The sequence below is a fragment of the Loxodonta africana genome, chromosome 2 (assembly GCF_030014295.1).
Source record: "Loxodonta africana isolate mLoxAfr1 chromosome 2, mLoxAfr1.hap2, whole genome shotgun sequence".
Classification (NCBI taxonomy): Eukaryota; Metazoa; Chordata; class Mammalia; order Proboscidea; family Elephantidae; genus Loxodonta; species Loxodonta africana.
Genome location: NC_087343.1, coordinates 229257744 through 229276975, shown reverse-complemented (window position 1 = coordinate 229276975; position 19232 = coordinate 229257744). Strand labels below are relative to the sequence as shown.

Here is a 19232-nt window from a genome sequence, read left to right as displayed (position 1 = left end):
ATACAGTTATCTTTTTTTTACAGGTAAATAAGCTCTCACCCTTCCCCAAATGGGAAAATGCACGTCCCAACAGACATCGTAACCACTGCCGGCTATGTTAATCACTCCTCATATATATTTATGGTCCCACTGAATATTCAGTTAACCTTTCAACTACTTGTCTATTAAAAGAAAAGGGAAATGGGAAGAAGAAGTAAGTGGTTAATATACAAAAATAAACACATATGTATAACAAACAAAATATGTGGTTACTAAAAAAAATCCAGTGCCGTCGAGTCGATTCCGACTCATAGCAACCCTATAGGACAGAGTAGAACTGCCCCATAGAGTTTCCAAGGAGGGCCTGGCGGATTCGAACTGCCGAACCTTTGGTTGGCAGCCATAGCACTTAACCACTACGCCACCAAGGTTTCCATGTAGTTAGTTACTACAGTCCTCATTTATATAAAGGGTCATGAGGTCATAGCTGATTCCTTCTTCAACTATCCATTCCATATCTCTGGGTGCTTTATTGGGTACAGTGACCCAAATTTTCATTCCACATGGGTCTGAGTCTTCAATAGTCCTATCTTTGTCGTTGTAGATTTCTACTAACCTTTACCATTGGGCATGAAAGTAATAAGAGGTGCTTCAGAACATTCCCTGGGTTCCATACACAGTCCTCTTTGCTTCCATTGTATAGCAGTAACCCAGTCTCCCCTTGGTAACTGGCATCAATCTCTTGACCCAGTAGATTAACCCTTTTTGGCCTGTTGGTTCAGAGGGATAAGAAGCCCAAAACGGCCAGGTGGCAGTCTCAACTCCCAATTCAATGGAAGCATTCCTCTCTTGGAGACCAGGATCTCCAAACTATCTCAAAGTTGACGGGACAGGAAGCAAAAATACTGCAAATGGGTTATTAAGTGTGATAGTGAGAGGAAACACTCATGCTTCCACTCCTTGATTTCAAGACCCATGTGTTCTGGCTATGCGAGACACAGCACCATACAAAACCAAAACTGTTGCTGTCGAATCCAACTGATGGCATCCTGCACGTGTTTCACGGTACAACCGTGCGTGTACTACATCCTGTAAGATAGGACCATGTCCTTTATGAGTGTTGTCTCCCATTTAGTGCTCTTTAGTAAGTCATTCCAACTTTCAAGTAGATCAGCCACTTCTGAGTTATGGAATATGTGGTAAGACCAGCTAATTTCATGGGCATGGGCCCATTGTTGCACTTTCTTAGCTGTAAAGTGAGGTCCTTGATCAGACATAATGCTGTCCAGGATGCCAGTGCAGTGGATAAGGCATTTTGTGAGGTCATGGGTGCTGGTACTGGCAGAGGCAATACGGACAGGGAAGTCAAGTCCATATCTAGAATATTTTATCTATTACAGTGAGGCTGAATCTCTGTCACTTCTATGATGGGAGAGGTCCAATGTAATTAACCCGCTGCCTGGTCACTCCAGGTAATGATGACATGTGGAGTACTCAGTGTTGGTCTCTACAACTGATAGATTCAGTAATCAATGGTAGCAGTAGCCAGGTCAGCTTCGGCACGGTAAAGTCCATGTTGTTGAGCGCATGCACACCTCCATCTCTGCCGCCGTGACTACTTTCTTCATGGGACCATTAAGCAAGCACCGGGATGGCTGGAGTAAAAGGCTGACTAGCATGCACAGGGGGATCAATATTCAGAGCCTCTTCTGCAGTGAATGCCCTTTGGCGGGCGTTCACATGGAACACAAATATCTTCACAGAATGAGCCCAGAAGAGGTCCATCCACATGCCTTTCACAGAGCCTTCTTCATCACCAATTTTCCAATCCTGTTCCTTCCAAGTCCTTGACCATCCAAACCATTAGCAACCGCTCATGAATTAATGTAGTTCCACACTTCTGACTACTTCTCACTCCAGACACAGTGAACCAAACATACTGCTGGAGTTTCTGCCCACTGGGAGGACTTACTTTCACCATTGTCCTTCAGTGTCACCCTTGAGTGGGGCTGTAGTGCTAACTACCCCTGTCCACTTTAGGCCCACTAGCTTATCATGCAGACCCATCTGCAAACCAGGCTCAAGTTTTTTCTTCCACAAACAGTTGTAAGGAACGCTGCAGAAGGTCATGGACATGGGTGAGAGAGGAGGCGATGTGACAGGAGTTGGTGTCAAAGGAGTCTGAGTCCCCTACTCATGCAACTGACTTGTACCTTTCTATTTGGCTAAGACCAGTGTCTTAGTCATCTAGTGCTGTCATAACAGAAATACTACAAGTGGTTGGCTTTAACAAAGAGAAATTTATTTTCTCATAGTCTAGTAGGTTACCAGTCCAAATTCAGGGCATTGGCTTCAGGGGAAGGCTTTCTCTCTCCGTCGCCTCTGGAGGAAGATCCTTGTCCTCAATCTTGCCATGGCCGAGAAGCTTCTCAGGCACAGGGACCCCAGGTCCAAAGGACGCTCTCTGCTCCCAGTGCTGCTTTCTTGGAGGTATGAGGTCCTCCACTCTCTGCTTGCTTCCCTTTCACCTCTTGAGAGATAAAAGGTGGTGCAGGCCACACCCCGGGGAAACTCTCTTTACATTGGATCAGGTAGGTGAGCTGAGTAAGGGTGGTATTACAATCCCACCTTAATCCTTTTAACATAAAATTACAATCACAAGATGGAGGACAATCACTCAATACTGGGAATCATGTCCTAACCAAGTTGATACACACTTTTTGGGGGGACATTATTCAATCCATGACAATCAGTCTCTTATATACATTTGATGATAGATTGCTGATATGCACACTCAACCTTATGGCTAGGTGAGTCAGACAATCTTTGGGCTGTATAATCACCTGACGCACCACAGTCAGATGTTCTGTCTCTACTGAGTCCCTAGAGCAAGCCAGAAACTTTTTCTCAAAATGAGAAGAGTTAACTTCCAAAAAGAACACAGACTTAGTCCAAAGTCCTAGACGCTTGTAGTGTGAGTCTCCTATTGGTGCTTGTCAGAGGATCCATACTGCATCCCTAGGCAGCACAAACACTTTGAATATCACTGGATCTGCTGGATCCTAAGGACCAAGTGGTAAAGCAACCTGTGCCAACCTAAACTTTCTCTGGTTCCCACTTGAAACTGCCAGGCTTATGAGTTGAAGTAGCAAACTCAAATGCAGTATATGATGTACATAAAATCCCAAAAGCTCTACTAAGTGTTGTTCTTTTTCATGGTAGGTGGTGTAAGATGCAGCAAGTTATCTTTCACTTGGAGGAGATATCTTGGCATGTCTCAGACTGCTGAACTCCCCCTCAAGAGACTTCACTAGGTGGTGGGCCCCTAAATTTTCATGTGCTAATCTCCCATCCTCTATTTTTCACGTCTTACTAAAGCACCTACAGCAATTGCTACTTCCTGTTCATCGATCTAATCAGCATATTATCATGAATATAGTGGATCAGTGTGATGCTTTGTTAAACATTGAGATGATCAAGATCTCTGGACACTATACTATGGCAGAGAGCAAGAGAACTAGCATGTCCCCAAGGCAACACTGTGAGGGTGTATTGTTGGCCCTTCTAGGTAAAAGAAACTGTCTCTGACGATCTTGGCAATTACGTGTGGAGAAAAAGGCATTAGTTAGATCAACAGCTGCATATCAAGCGCCAGGTCCTATGCTGACTTTCTCTAGTAAAGACACGTCATCCGGCACAGCAGCTACAATTGGAGTTCTCACCCAATTACAATAAAACCACCCTGCGAGGTAGGACAGTGATCATTTCATTTTACAGAAAGATTTATTAATTTGCCCAAAGTCACACAAATGTTAAGTAGCATAGCTGAGATTCAAACCTAGCAGTTATATGAATCTGCGGGACCTTGGCGAGGCCGTAGATTTGGGTACTGTTCAGCACAGGGATGGGATGGTGACCAAAGAAAGCTCTCATGTCCTTCCCCATGCTCTTCTTCTAAAGGCCTTGTGTCTGTGTGTTCCTGTGGGGGCTGAGCGAAATCACTCTGAGGGCCCATAGCACTAGGGAGCCCTTCTCATCCAAGTGGGAGTTCCTCTTCCTGCCAGGTTGCCCCAGCACCACGCGCCTACCTCTCTGAAGAGCTTCCTCTCCCCCTTCTCCTCGTCTGCTCCTATAGACCCTGGGACAGGGCGAATGCTGTTGGCTATCCCAAGAAGTTGTGGTGTCTTGTCTCCAGAGGGCGGGCCTGCCTGGGTCCCCAAAGTTGAGCCCAACACCCTGCATACAGTAGGTGTGGAGTAGTTGGGTGAGTGTACTCCACAATTTTTCCTTTAACCCCTGCAGGAGTAGGCTGAATATTTTATGTGTATACTGTATGGTAAACTCAGAGTCTATGCTGCCGTTCTGGGGAAGTGGTTAAGGTTTGCAGGGTGGCCATTCCCACAGCTCCAGTGCCTGGCATGCAAGAGGTGACACACCGGTGCTATGGGAGTGTAGGAGATTGGGTGGGGGTCTGGGTTGGGATAACTCAAGCCCCATGACTCACAGTTCTGTGCTATTTCCAGGGCACATTTATGGATGTTGAATAGTCAAGAATTTTCTGGTTAAAATAAATGACAAGAAAACAACTGTGTACACAGATATCTTTGTGCATTGGTACTTCACGGCCAGTTTGAACCTGAATGAGAAACAGAAGGAGAGCACTGATTCTGGTTCAGATATCCTATGGGGACCACGGACATACCTGATAAGTTTTGGGGCAATACCTTTGCATAATTTGTCAAAAGAAATGCCTACTTTTTGACAAGAACCCACAAACTGGATTTCTGTGTTTGCAGGTTGAGGTAGCGTGCTGTTAAAGCTGGGCAGTAGGATTGTGGGTGTGGTGGGGGGGTAGGTGGTTGTATTTCTCTTCCCTGTGACTGGTGTGGTGGGGCCTTCAGCAAGGGGCAGACCATCATTACTTCTCATCTTGGAAAGCAGAGCGTTTTGACAGGCTGTTTCTTTTTTTATTGTATTTTAGATGAAGGTTTGCAGAGCAAACTAGTTCACTTTAAACAGTTAATACACACATTGCTTTGTGACATTGGTTGCCAAACTGACAACATGTCAACACTCCCCCCTTCTCGACCTTGGGTTCCCCATTACCAGCTTTCCTGTCCCCTCCTGCCTTCTCAACCTTGTCCCTGGGCTGGTATGCCCATTTAGTCTCATTTTGTTTTATGGGCCTGTCTAATCTTCGGCTGAAGGGTGAACCTCAGGAGTGACTTCAGTGCTGAGTTAAAAGGGTGTCTAGGGGCCATACTCTCAGTGTTTCTCCAGTCTGTGTCAGACCAGTAAGTCTGGTCTTTTTTGTGTATGTGTGTGAGTTAGAATTTTATTACACATTTTTCTCCAGCTCTGTCCAGGATCCTCTATTTTGATCCCTCTGACAGGACATTTCTAAGGTACTATCCAACTCTGAGGCAGTGGGTTGGGTGGGTATCCAACTATGACAGCCTCTGACAGTGGAGGGAGAGGCTTGGGGTACATCTTAGTCTTCTAAAAAAAAAAAGTCTTCTAGTGCTGCCATAATAGAAATACCACAAGTGGATGGCTTTAACAAAGAAAAAATTTTTTTCTCACAGTCTAGTAGGTTACAAGTTCAAATGCAGGGCGTTGGCTCCAGGGGAAGGCTTTCTCTCTCTGTGGGCTCTAGAGGAAGGTCCTTGTCCTCAGTATTCCCATGGTTGAGGAGCTTCTCAGGTACAGGGACCCCGTGTCCAAAGGATGTGCTGTGCTCCTGGTGCTGCTTTCTTGGTGGTATGAGGTCCCTAACCCTCTGCTTGCTTCCCTTTCATCTTTTGAGAGAGAAAATGTGGCGCAGGCCACACCCCAGGGAGACTCCCTTTACACTGGATCTGAGTAAGGGCGGTGTTATAATACCACCCTAACCCTCTAGACATAAAATTACAATCACAAAATGGAGGACAACCACAGAATATTGGGAATCATGGCCTAGCCAAGTTAATACACAGATTTTTGGGGGGACATATTTCAATAATAAACAAGGATTTTCCCCTAAAAGCATCAAGCATCCATTATACCACATGTTTTGGTGGAGCCCCCTCCTTGCTGACAGTGGACTCAGTAGTTTCTGGAGGCAGCCGTGTTGGCTCCAGCCAGAGAAGCCCCCGCTGCCCTGACAGGGCATCACATCTCCAGGTGGGGGCCAGACCAGGGGAACCTGTAGACAGGGGAGAGGGGCTCCATGGGCCTCACCATTATGGGAAGGGCTCTGGAAGACAGTTGAGGTTCATCTAAGGATTTCCAGTGATAACGATAGCAGAATAAAAAAAAAAAAAATGGAAAATATACTCATCATGACTTATCATGGGCCATAGTGGACATATCATAAGAAAACTCTTAAAAATGAGCTTTTGTCTTTGGGAAAAGGATCTATTTTGGCTTTAGCTAGCTAGATGTTCGGTCCTCACCACGGAAATAAAAGAAGCCGGGCATTCACTCAGCAAACATTTATTGAGCGATGCCTGTGTGCTTAATCTCCTACATTCCGCCTGTACTTGGAAGCTTCTTGTTCTTGGCTGGACATTTGCTTTGTTTGAATTAATTAATCCATCTCGCTCTCTTTTCCCCACCCCCACACTGCTTTTGAGAGGAACATCAATATTCATGTAATTAAAAAAAAAAAAAGCGCAAAAAGCTGACTCCTGCTTCCTGCCCAACAGGGCTCTTTCTTTCCCTTGGCCCCTGCGCAGTCCTGGCTGTCCAGCAAGTCCCTGGGCGGTCGCTTGGTCAATGCAGCCCTGTGTGCCGGCCTGTCTGCCCCAGCCGCCTCCCCGCCCTTGGCCCCCATTGGCTGCCACTGCCTGCAGTGCGTCTGCACCAGGGTCCACTCCCCCTCCGCCTGGGAGGAAGGAATAAGAGCCTGCTTCTGTCTGCCACTCCTGCCACTCCGCTGCTGCAGCCAGAGACCACAAAACAGCAAAGCAGGTGAGGAAGGGCGGCTCTTTTCTGTCTTTGGAGAGAAGGGGGAAAGGGATGGGGCTAGGGGTTGGGTAGTGGCTAAAAGGCGTCCTTAAGATAACTGGCAGCATTTCAAAAGTGTCAACAGCACTGCATGCTTAAATCTTAATTGTTGATCTTATTACTGCTTTGTGGACCCGAGGATGTCCACACTAGACAGCCAGAGGTGCGTTTTACTTGTTTCTGTGACCACGAATCAGAGAAGCCTCAGGTCTAAGGGCTTAGAAGCAATTGCTGACATTTTCCCAGAGGTACAAATGCTTCTTCCCCAACTCTTCTCTAACTTTTTGTTCCCCACTGGGGCTCAGAATAGGAGCCCTAGTGGTGCAGTGGTTAAAGTGCTTGGCTGCTAACTGAAAGGTCAGAGGTTCGAATCCACCAGCCACTTCACTGCAGAAAGATGTGGCAGCCTGCTTTCATAAAGATTACAGCCTTAAAAAAACTATGGGGCAGTTCTACTCTGTCCTTTAGGGTCTCTATGAGTTGGGGCATTGGGTCTGGGGCTGAGAACAGTTTAGAACCTAATACCAGTTTAGCCTTGTATCATAAACAAATGTTTTATTTTCATCCTGCTTTTTACTTCTTCCATGGTCCTGGATAAGTTATTACTTCCTGGTTTTCTCATTTCCCTCGATTTGAAATGTCCATGTCCTGCTGGACACCACTCAAAAATTCCATGACAGTTGGGGAAGGTCTTCACAAATAAACAACGAATTGGGTCAAAAAGAAAAAAAAAAAAAAAAAGCTTAGGTTTCTGGTGAGTTTTAGGGAACCCAGGTGGCGTAGTTGTGAAAAGCTATGGCTACTCACCAAAAGGTCAGCAGTTCGAATCCACCAGGCGCTTCTCGGAAACCCTATGGGGCAGTTCTACTCTGTCCTATAGGGTCGCTGTGAGTCGGAATCAACTTGACGGCAACAGGTTTGGTTTTTTTGGTGGGTTTTAACTTTCCTCAGTCTTACAATCCCTCAAAGAGGTAGAGCCCTTTAGAGTGGGCTCTCAGAGTGTATGTGATGTGTAGGTGTGTCTTCCTGAACAGCGGAAGCTCCAGAAGTCTCATTTCCAAAATAAAAAGATTAATGCAGAACTTTCCCAAAGGGAAGTGAGAAGGAAATATGGGTATTTGCTTGCAACTTTCTTAAAAGATAATCTTTACACCATCAACCGTTTCTTAAGTCACAGGGAAGAAAAAATGAATTTGCAGTAAGGTTAAGAAGAAAACTACATTTTATGGAGTTCTATAATTTTATAATATATGATGGAGCTCTGGTGGCACAGTGGTTAACAGCTTGGCTGCTAACCAAAAGGTTAGCAGTTCGAATCCACCAGCCACCCCTTGGGAATCCTTTGGGGCAGTTCTACTCTGCCCTATGGGGTCGCTGTAAGTTGGAATCGACTTGACAGCAATGGGATTGGTGTTCATATATGAAATATGTGTTTTTTGCCTTTTTTTTTTAAAACCCATTACTCATGCTTTAGAGAAAAATCATCGAACCTTCTCTTCCCCAAATCATCATGGACTTAAAGCAACATCAGGATGAAGCAAAAGTTTACTAGGTTTCTTAAAAAAAAAAAAAAAAATCAGTAGTTGAAAACTTGAGGGCAAAGAATGGGAAAGTATGAAATCTTAGAGATTTTAACTCATCTGAATTGTCTTATATATATGAAATACCTGATTCTTAGGGATTTAAGCAAAGTACCCTGGTTACTAATAGCGTGGCTTCGGCGAAGATCAGGCGAAGACAAAAATAACCTCAATCATGTTCCCTTTGGGAGATTAGAAATAAATAAGATTTTAAACTTTTATTTTAAGATGTAAATGATATATTCAACATGGGAGTGATTTTTCAACAGTGAAATTTATTTTTAGTTACAGCACTGCAAAGGTTTTTACTTGATTTAATGATTAGAATTCAAGGTCCAAAGTGGGTAAACGTCTCTGCCTGAGCTTCTCAGTTTTGTGAGACAATGAACCAGCCACCCTTTGTAAAGAGTGCCATGCTGCTGGGATTGAGGAAATAGTTCCTCAATTCACTGGCCACGATATAAAGTACATGGTATGAGGGAAGCAGGAAACTTCTTGCTTTGGTATCTACAGAGAAACACTTCTTTCCAAGGTTTGTCCCAGTCAGTTTCTTGAATAACCCACCATTTCCCCATTCACTTGGATAGGCGCCTTCATGAATACTAACGAAATGCTTGGGCTGCGGCTCAGCCTCCAGCTGCATTCTCTCTACGCCTCTGTCAGGACACACCAGTTCAATCGTTCAGACTTATAATACATTTTCGTTTCTGGTAGGTCAGGGTGCCTCTCGATATTCTTCTTTAAGAAAAAATAAATTGTGGCAATTCTACCATATTTATTTTTCCAGTTGGATTTGACAACTGTTTTTTGTCATGTTGCTCACCTATAAAAAATTGCATTAAGATCTTTATTAAAAATGAGTTTAATTTTTATATTAATTCAGGGGAAAACAAGGTTCTATATTTATGTTCCTTAGAATCTTTTGGAAGGGCCTGCACTTTTCTTGTCAAATTTATTCTTAGATAAAATGTGTGTGACCCTGGATAGAGGTCTCTGCAGACATTACATTAAATGTTTTATGTCCAAACAAAACACAGCACATGAGAAGACATCTTTCCCTTGTAGAACCTGTAGGATGTCTGAGCTGGAGAAGGCTATGGTGTCCCTCATTGATGTTTTCCATCAATATTCTGGAAAGGAAGGTGACAAGCACAAGCTAAAGAAGTCTGAACTCAAGGAGCTCATCAACAATGAGCTTTCCCATTTTTTAGAGGTGAGTATTCCTTTGTGAAATCAACAGTTTATCCATCTTCCTTTTTGGGAACCGTGGTGGCGTAGTGGTTAAGAGCTACAGGTGCTAACCAAAACCCTGGCAGTTCGAATCCATCAGGCTCATTGGACACCCTGTGGGCAGTTTTACTCTGTCCCGTAGGGTCGCTGTGAGTCAAAATCAACTCGACCACAATGGGTTTGGTTTTTTTTTTTCTACTTATAAAGCCACCTGTACACATTCTCTTCTGAGATGCCCTGAAGGTGATTCCAAATCTGTTTCAGGACTCCTGGGTTGCTTCTGAAAGCACAACTGACCCCTCATTACTGAGGCAGCTTAGAGGGGCCCCACTGTTTTCATTTTCTTGATTTGTCTTGTGTATAGTAGGTACATTAAGGAAAAACTGCTGTCTTAAAAGCAAAAGTATGGGTCCCAAATTATGTGACTTTTCCCTGAAAATCTAAGAATTTACAGCGATAATGATAGTAGAATGGAATGGAAAATATGCTCATGACATAACATGGGCCATAGCAAACATATCATAAGAAAACTTAAAAATGAGCTTTTGTCTTTGGGAAACAGATCCATTTGGGCTTCAGCTATATGTTCAGGACGCACCATGGAGATAAAAGATGCCAGACACTCAGCAAACATTTACTGAGTGGTGCCTGTGTTCAATACTATGAGATACACACATGACGGACATGGCCTCTGCCTTCGGGGCACCCCAACTGGGCACATCAGTGAATAATTGTGATCCGGTCTACTGAGGGCATCAGAGAGGTCTGTGCATGTCCTTCAGAGCCCTGAGGTTGTGCCGGAGGCTCCACAGAGGAAGTGATGTTGGATGGAAAAACTGTCCTCAGTGTTGGCCCCTAACTTAGGAAACTAGGGTTCCTGAAGAGCCTTGCTCTTCCCCAGGCAGTTCACTTTCTGGCCTGAGGTGGAAGCATGTCCAGACACCTACACTGAGGGACGTATTTCCCTACCTGGACTGTCTCCACTGCCCCTTGGGTCAGCCATCTACCCAGTCTCTACTACACACCAACCTTGCGCCCCTGGGTCAGCCGTCCACCCAGTCTCTACTACGCACCAACCTTGTGCCCTTGGGTCAGCCATCCACCCAGTCTCTACTACGCACCAACCTTGTACCCTTGGCAATGAACTGTAATCCCCCTGTTCCCTGATGTTCCCTGAGGGCTCAGAACCTAAGCTGGCTCCTGTCACACTTTGAGCCAGATTGAAATACTCATGGTGCACACATGTGAGATATGTTTCCTGCCGATGAGGACTTTCCTGGATCACTAAGAGGAGACCTATGACATGCAGGAGAAATGGCTGGACAATGAACCAATGCACTAGAGTCTGACCAAATGCTAATTCTGGGGAAGACACAAGCACCAGGGCAGAGCCCTTCTACCTGGTGAAGAGAAGCTGACCTCCCCAAGTTAGGCCACTCAGTGCCAGACAATAAGCCCAGGGCACCAGTAGCCCTGGTTGCGCAATGGTTAGCACTGGGCTACTAACCGAAAGGTCGGTGGTTCGGGCCCACCCAGCAGCTCTGTGAGAGAAAAGACCTGGTGATCTCCTCCCATAAAGATTACAGCCTGGGAAATCCTATGGGGCTGTTCTACTCTGTCATATAGGGTCACTGCGAGTTGGAATCAACTTGATGGCACACAACCACCACAAAAAAACCAGCAACAAAGACTACACATTGTCTGGGAGATTGGCTGGGGCCTTCCTGTTACTGCTCCCACCCCAATACTCCATAGTCGAGTGACTGGGACTTGCAGATGTGCCAGGGGCATCCCTAAGGCTCAGGCCCTGGGACTTTTTTTCTCAGGCATTCAAGTTGCCAGCTCTTCCACAGCATGATGTCATCTAGTCCCACCAGTTCTGCCTTCAGACTTAACAAGTCCCAGTTTCTCCTGTAAAAAGGATGAAATGAGACCCTGTCTGTCAAATGCTTAAAAAAAAAGCTTAGCATACAGTAAATGTTCAGTGGCGGCCCCTATTACCAGTTACTAATTTTAAAACACAGAAAAAGATTAGCATCTTGGAATCACCATTTAGAAAAGACAAATAATTCATGGTAAGTGTATCAAAAGGAGCCCTGGTGGCACCACGGTTCAGCACTCAGTTGCTAACCAAAAGGTTGGCGGTTTGAACCCACCAAGTGGCTCCATGGGAGAAAGACCTGGTGACCTGCTCCCATATAGATTACAGTCTAGGAAACCCTACGGGGCAGTTCTACTCCGTCACATGGGGTGGCCGCAAGTCACATCGACTCTACAGCACATAACAACGAATGTCTTAGGGCATCATGAATTTGTTGGCCTAGTTTTACCGAGATAATTTCAGTTTAGAGGGAAATCTACAATATGATTGAAATTAATGTACTCCTCCCATTTACCTTTTAGCAGATGCTCATAGGTCCCACCCAAACCCCACTAGAACCGCAGCTTTTACATATTTATCTCATACGTGTATATTTTATATTCAAGGTAGCCTTTGTACATTAGAGTTGCTTCTTTGGGCCAAGCTCTCCTGCCCTGGGGATTTGTTATTCTGAACAATCTGCATTTATGTTCTTCTCCAGTCTCCAGTGCCCACATTCTTTCTGCGCGGCATTGGTAACCCAGCACTGCAGTTGTTCCTCTGAGGCCTTGTACGTTACTTCAGAAGCAGAGCATTCACTTGGCTTCCGTGCTGGGCAGAAGGACTGTCAAGGAAAATTCTAATGACCCCTAGAAAACAACTCAAGAGGGAAAAAGAATGTAAGGAGTAAACAGATTTGGGCCGTGTCCCAGAGTAATTCTGGCCACAGAGAAAACTTTCAGTGAATTAAAATCCATTGACAGCCTTCACTCTATAGACTTCCACATAAACACCTGAAAACTTACAGGTACTAAAACCTCATTTTTTTCCTTCAAGACATCTGCATAGAACATGCGCTGGCTGATCTGGCCAGAGTTCCTTTTTCCAGGTGTTTTGTTTAACAACCTGTAGTTTTTCAGATCTTGGTTCTTCCACTCAGTCTTTGCAAGAAGCCCAGGTTCCACTGGACCTAAAATAAGGTGGAACAAAATAGCACAGACCTCCACAGACTTCTGCCCAGTCAATAAAGGCCCTGGTGACAGAAGAAATTATTTCTGGTATTTTACATTTTATCTTAGGTTATTTTTAATAAAAATTATAAGACTCATCTAACTTTTAATCATGTTTTGGTAGCCCTAAATGCTACTTAAAAACAAATTGGGCAACTCCTTTTACTCTCTTAGGAAATCAAGGAGCAAGAGGTTGTGGACAAAGTCATGGAAACGCTGGACAGTGATGGAGACGGCGAATGTGACTTCCAGGAATTTATGGCCTTCGTTGCCATGGTTACCACTGCCTGCCACGAGTTCTTTGAACATGAGTGAAATGGAGAAAGCAGCCAGCCTGTCCTTGTAACAGAGATGAAGGTCATACAAGGCAGCACAGAGCAGGGGCTTGCTGACTAGTAGGAGCAGAGCTTTTCAGGCGTGTTGTAGCTAATTAGGAAGCTTATTTGCTTTGTGAGTGAAAAAATGAAAACCTCTTTCCAAGGGTGGTTTTTAAAGCCCCACACTATTATTCTGCTATGTTATTAGGCACACACATAAGCTGACTGGTCCCAAGGACTCTTGGTAATAATATTTTGGGAAACTCAAGGCGTAGTTACAAAGCATGGGTTATAGAGGCTGCCACGGGCGTGTAGAATCCTAACTCAGAAAAACAAAACTGATGACCGAAAATGACTCTGGGGGCATTTGTGGTTTCCCTGGAGTCCCTGGGTGCTGTAAACAGTTATCGACTACTAACCGAAGGATTGGAGGTTAGAGTCTACCCACAGGTGCCTCAGTAGAAAGGCTTACTTTTGAAAAATCACCCACTGAAAACGCTGTGAAGCACAGTTCCACCCTGACATGCATGGGGTCACCACGAGTCAGAGTTTCCTCCACAGCAACAAGGCTGATTTTTGGCAAGGTTTCACCACACTTAAAAATACAAAGCCTTGTCCACCATCATCGAAAAGGCTGCCCTTCCTTAAATCTTCTCACCACTAGTGCAAATGAAACCTAAAATAGTGAGAGGGGCTGACTGTCCTGTTCCACCCACCCCAAAAAGCATAAACCCACCCAGAAAAGCACAGTCACATTTAATGCCTTTCCCCATGCTGAGCTGTGACTACAAGGTAAACAGCTAGTGCTCGTGGCTCTAAGGGGAAAGTGTGCTTCGTAAACCAACGCACGCCGACATTTTAACCCTGATTAGAAACGAGAATCAACATTCTACTTTCAGCAGAATTCTCCTTCTAAAAGGGTTCCATTTTGCTGATCTGTGTTGTTAGTTGCCATCGAGTTGGCTTAGACAATGGTGACCCTACGTAAAACAGAATGAACTATCGCCTAGCCCTGTGCTACCTTCATGATCGTTGGCATGCTTGAGGCAATTGTTGGGCTATCGTGTCAATCCATCTCATCGAGAGCTTCCCTCCTTTCTGCTGACCCTCTACGTTATCAAACTTGATGTCCTTTCCCTGGGATTAGTCTTTCCTGATGTCTAAAGTAAGTGACTGTAGGACATACAGATAGAAGGAGAATGGGCTGGGCTCTGGACCTGAGTTGAGCTCTGTCTCTCTGGAGAAAGTAGATGTATGGCAAGCGATCTCATCTCCCTAGCCCCTTCCAGTCAGTAAAGTGACAGACCACGTGATTGTTCAGATGTGTTACTAGTGACTCAAGGGCACAGTTGATGTGTTTAGTTGGTTGGTGAATGTCATTCCTGTGTTGTTTGTGTGAGGAAAATGCTGCTCATCGCTGTTGGTGAAATCAATGTACATGGAAAGCTAAACTTCATGTTTTGTATCCACAAATTCAAATAATTCATATAGTAAGTTATAAATATTAAAACTAACTTCCAGAAAAATCCAAATTAATTTAATCCAGCCTCCCTTCTTCTTTTTTTTTTTTTTTTTTACGAGCATAGACTTGGAAACTCACAAATGCTTGTATTTGCATTAAATAAAAATAACGCTGTAACAATTCTCTGTAGCCATTATCTTTCGTGACCCAAGGGACAGATATAGCTCACTTACATTTTCTGGCTCTGATGTTTCTTGGGAAGCTGCTCTCCCACTGATAGTACAGGCAGGCATCTGTAAAATAGTTTAAAACCAGGGCTTTGAACCAGTTCTGCCTGGTTCAGTCATGGCCAAGGAAGCATTACCGGAACAGACTCAAATTTTTAGGTAGGGTGAACTGGAAAGATAACTGGAAAAAATTATAGATCAAAGACCTGCTAGAAACTTAATCTCCTTCCTAAAGAACAAGGGCAAAGTACCATCGCATAGCAACCAAATCTCTTGCCCTTGGACTTTGAGCATAGTCCGAATGAGCACTGCCCCACTCAAAGATGGCAGCACCCTGTTCAAAGATGGGGGCTGACTGCACCGCTTTGAACGCGTGTCGCTCTCTCTCCTACAGTACTGCCAACAGTCAAAGTTCACACATTAGGCTCCTGAAAGGGCTCATTACGCCTCCTCTGGGTCTCCCATCCCAAGGCTTCGACCTGTAATTTTTCCCATTCCGGGTGCTGTGCTGAATCTGCCAAACTGTAAAACTTCATCCATTGGTAGACTGGACACAACTGATCAAAGACTGTGCTTGAAGATATGTCAATTCAAACTGAAAAGCAAAGCAAAACAAACACCCCAAATTCGAAAACTGTGGGGTAATGACAAGATGTGTATCATACGTGTAATGGGAACACGAGAAGAGAGAAAAGAACAGAAGAAATCTGTGACGTAAATAGGTTCTAGCCCATGAAGCCATCCCTGCTGCTGCCCTGACATCCATTCACACCGCAAGTCCTTCTGAAAAGCTCCCGGACTGGCCTCCTCCCTCCAACCCTGCGGCATCCACCCTCCTAGTTGCCAACCCTGTCTCTCCATAGAGGCCCCAACTGCCCCCTCCCCTACTACTGTTCTTTCCTCTGCCTCTGCCTCTTCCATCCATGTACCTCACTCAGATCTTCCTGAAGCTTCAGTCGGGCTATGGGCCTCCTCTGCTGGATGCCCTCTGGTGCCCCCCACTGCACTGAGGAATAAAGCCCAGTCTCTCCAGCTGTCCCCAGGCTGCAACTTTGGGACCCTCAAGCCAGCTCCTCTGGCCCTTCGACTCCCTGTTCGTGCCCCCTCCCTACTCCCTCTCCTGGCTGACTCCTGTTGCACCTTCCAGCTCAGCTTGGCATCCTTCCCATGGACACCTTCTCCCCAGGGATAGGCAGTGCAGGGGCTTCATCTCCAAAGGGGGCTTCCTCCCTGGGGTGTTCCAGTATTGGCTGTACTCTGGCCTCAGGCCATTTGTAGGGGACAGCAGGGTCCCTAAAGTCTCAGCCTTACTTGGCTGTGACACTATCCAGGGGGATATCTCCCTGGGGAGGGGGAAGCTGAATGGCACTGACTTCTCTGCAAAGAGGGGCTTAGGCTCTTCCACCTCAACCTGGCCCACTTCCCAGGGGTGGGGATGGTCTGCTGGGGCTGTGCCAGGTACAGAAAGTGAGGATCTCAGAGCTGGCGGGGTGTGCACTGGATGTAGGCAGCAGACCAGAGGCCTTGCAGGCAGCTTCCAGATGGGGGTCCAACATCCAGGGTCTCTGTGGCCATGGCACCCTCTCCCTGCATTGCTCAGGAGGTGCCCCATGATATGCTTTCCACGGATCCCCACAGCCCTAAAGGTGGCCGCAAGGACCATGACATGCTTGTGAGGTACTTGAAGCCAGTACCACCTCATGCAGGGCAAAGTCACCATCTCTGTGCTGAGCTGCTCCTATTTCCCTTTTCAGAATCCCCCCACCCACCACAATGGTGGGCATGTGACTGTGTCGGACCAATCACAGCTCCTCTTCCTGATGATTGGCTTAGGGTGGGGCAAATATACATGTAGACCTCAGTGGATGGAAAACACAGGAATTAAATCAACTACTATCTGTGCAAAGAGACAACAGAAAAGCTCAATATCATCAGTCAGGGCTAGGCTTGTGGCCGCCCCGACTGTGAAACAGACCATCAATTTGCTCACTTGGAAGTGTAAGTCAAAGCTGAAGAAAATTAAAACAAGTCTGCAGGAACCAAAATACAATCTTAAGAATATCCCACCTGAATACAGAGACCATCTCGAAAATAGATTTGATGAATTAAAAACTAATGACCAGAGACCAGACGAGTTGAGGGATGACATCAAGGACAGCATGCACAAAGAAAGCAAAAGGTCATTAAAAAGACAGGAAAGAAAGAAAAGACCAAAATGGATGTTGGAAGAGACTCTGAAACTTGCTCTTGAACACAGAGTAGCTAAATCGAATGGAAGAAATGATGAAGTAAAAGAGCTGAAAAGAAGATTCCAAAGGGCAGCTTGAGAAGACAGAGTATTATAATGAAACGTACAAAGACCTGGAGTTAGAAAACCAAAAGGGAAGAACATGTTTGGCATTTCTCAAGCTGAAAGAATTGAAGAAAAAATTCAAGCCTCGAGTTGCAATATGGATGGGCAAAATATTGAACGACACAGGAACCATCAAAAGATGGAGAGAACACACAGTCACTGTACCACAAAGAATTGGCACCCCTTGTGTGAAACCTGATTTACAAGAAAGCTAGGCTTAAGTTTCAGTAAAGACAAGTTTTAGCAGCATTGTACATTTGACCACCTGTGCCCAGAGGCGTATCAGTGTGCGACAGGTATGGTACCGGCCTTGTGTGAGGGGTGCCACTGAGCAGCTTCTGTTAACCCCGTATGGCTAGCGTCTTATCTATGGAAAATGGTGCCTGTGGCGAGCCCTGGAATTGTGCCAGTGCCCAAACCTCTGACACCCATCTTTTAGGTGACTTTACCATACTATCTGTTCAAAAATATAGATCAGACTCATTAATCTTTTAAGAAACACATTTCTGTGCTTGAGGAAGGATGTTAGGCCCTACTGGGTTAATACAAACTGCTCAGTGGTGCCACACACCCAGGCCCGGTACAATACCCTAGACACATGGCTGTCCGTGCCCTTTTGTCAACCACATGACTCGATTCTAACAATAGTCTCTATTTCACTGATGCTGTCTCTCCACGTGACACTGTCATCGTAACTCCTTCCCTCTCTCACTGTGGTCCCCTTTGGTTTCTATTGCACTGATGCTGTGTCTCCACGTGACACTGTCATCGTAACTCCTTCCCTCACTGTGGTCCCCTTTGGTTTCTATTTCACTGATGCTGTCTCTCCACATGACACTGTCATCGTAACTCCTTCCTTCTCTCACTGCGGTCCCCTTTGGTTTCTATTGCACTGATGCTGTCTCTCCACGTGACACTGTCATCGTAACTCCTTCCCTCTCTCACTGTGGTCCCCTTTGGTTTCTATTTCACTGATGCTGTCTCTCCACATGACACTGTCATCGTAACTCCTTCCTTCTCTCACTGCGGTCCCCTTTGGTTTCTATTTCACTGATGCTGTCTCTCCACGTGACACTGTCATCGTAACTCCTTCCTTCTCTCACTGTGGTCCCCTTTGGTTTCTATTTCACTGATGCTGTCTCTCCACGTGACACTGTCATCGTAACTCCTTCGCTCTCTCACTGTGGTCCCCTTTGGTTTCTATTGCACTGATGCTGTCTCTCCACGTGACACTGTCATCGTAACTCCTTCCCTCTCTCACTGTGGTCCCCTTTGGTTTCTATTGCACTGATGCTGTCTCTCCACGTGACACTCTCATCGTAACTCCTTCCCTCTCTCACTGTGGTCCCCTTTGGTTTCTATTGCACTGATGCTGTCTCTCCACGTGACACTGTCATCTTAACTCCTTCCTTCTCTCACTGTGGTCCCCTTTGGTTTCTATTTCCCTGATGCTGTCTCTCCACGTGACACTGTAATCGTAACTCCTTCCCTCTCTCACTGTGGTGCCCTTTGGTTTCTATTTCACTGATGCTGTCTCTCCACGTGACACTGTCATCGTAACTCCTTCCTTCTCTCACTGTGGTCCCCTTTGGTTTCTATTGCACTGATGCTGTCTCTCCACGTGACACTGTCATCGTAACTCCTTCCTTCTCTCACTGTGGTCCCCTTTGGTTTCTATTTCACTGATGCTGTCTCTCCACGTGACACTGTCATCGTAACTCCTTCCCTCTCTCACTGTGGTCCCCTTTGGTTTCTATTTCACTGATGCTGTCTCTCCACGTGACACTGTCATCGTAACTCCTTCCCTCTCTCACTGTGGTCCCCTTTGGTTTCCATTTCACTGATGCTGTCTCTCCACGTGACACTGTCATCGTAACTCCTTCCTTCTCTCACTGTGGTCCCCTTTGGTTTCTATTTCACTGATGCTGTCTCTCCACGTGACACTGTCATCGTAACTCCTTCCCTCTCTCACTGTGGTCCCCTTTGGTTTCTATTGCACTGATGCTG

The 19232-nt window shown here is 45.6% G+C and overlaps 1 protein-coding gene across 2 annotated transcripts; it reads left to right on the top strand.

Moving 5' to 3' along the window:
• The first annotated feature begins 6849 nt into the window (after positions 1 to 6849).
• On the top strand, positions 6850 to 13682 carry S100B (S100 calcium binding protein B). Of its 2 annotated transcripts, none has more exons than XM_064279618.1 (3): positions 6850 to 6930; positions 9612 to 9759; positions 13041 to 13682. In XM_064279618.1, exons 2-3 carry the CDS (start codon positions 9622 to 9624, stop codon positions 13179 to 13181), a joined length of 279 nt encoding a protein of 92 aa, XP_064135688.1. In that variant the 5' UTR covers positions 6850 to 6930; positions 9612 to 9621; the 3' UTR covers positions 13182 to 13682. The 2 variants fall into 2 exon arrangements, with proteins under 2 accessions (XP_064135688.1, XP_023396139.1); XM_023540371.2 differs by having other exon boundaries at positions 6886 to 6930; positions 9584 to 9759.
• Positions 13683 to 19232: the final 5550 nt, after the last annotated feature.

What these genes read in the sequence shown, in the direction of transcription:
- S100B (XM_064279618.1), top strand. Translation starts at nt 9,622, where the DNA reads ATGTCTGAGCTGGAGAAGGCTATGGTGTCCCTCATTGATGTTTTCCAT. An exon ending in AGCTTTCCCATTTTTTAGAG is followed by an intron (nt 9,760 to 13,040) that starts GTGAGTATTCCT and finishes TTACTCTCTTAG; the next exon opens with GAAATCAAGGAGCAAGAGGT.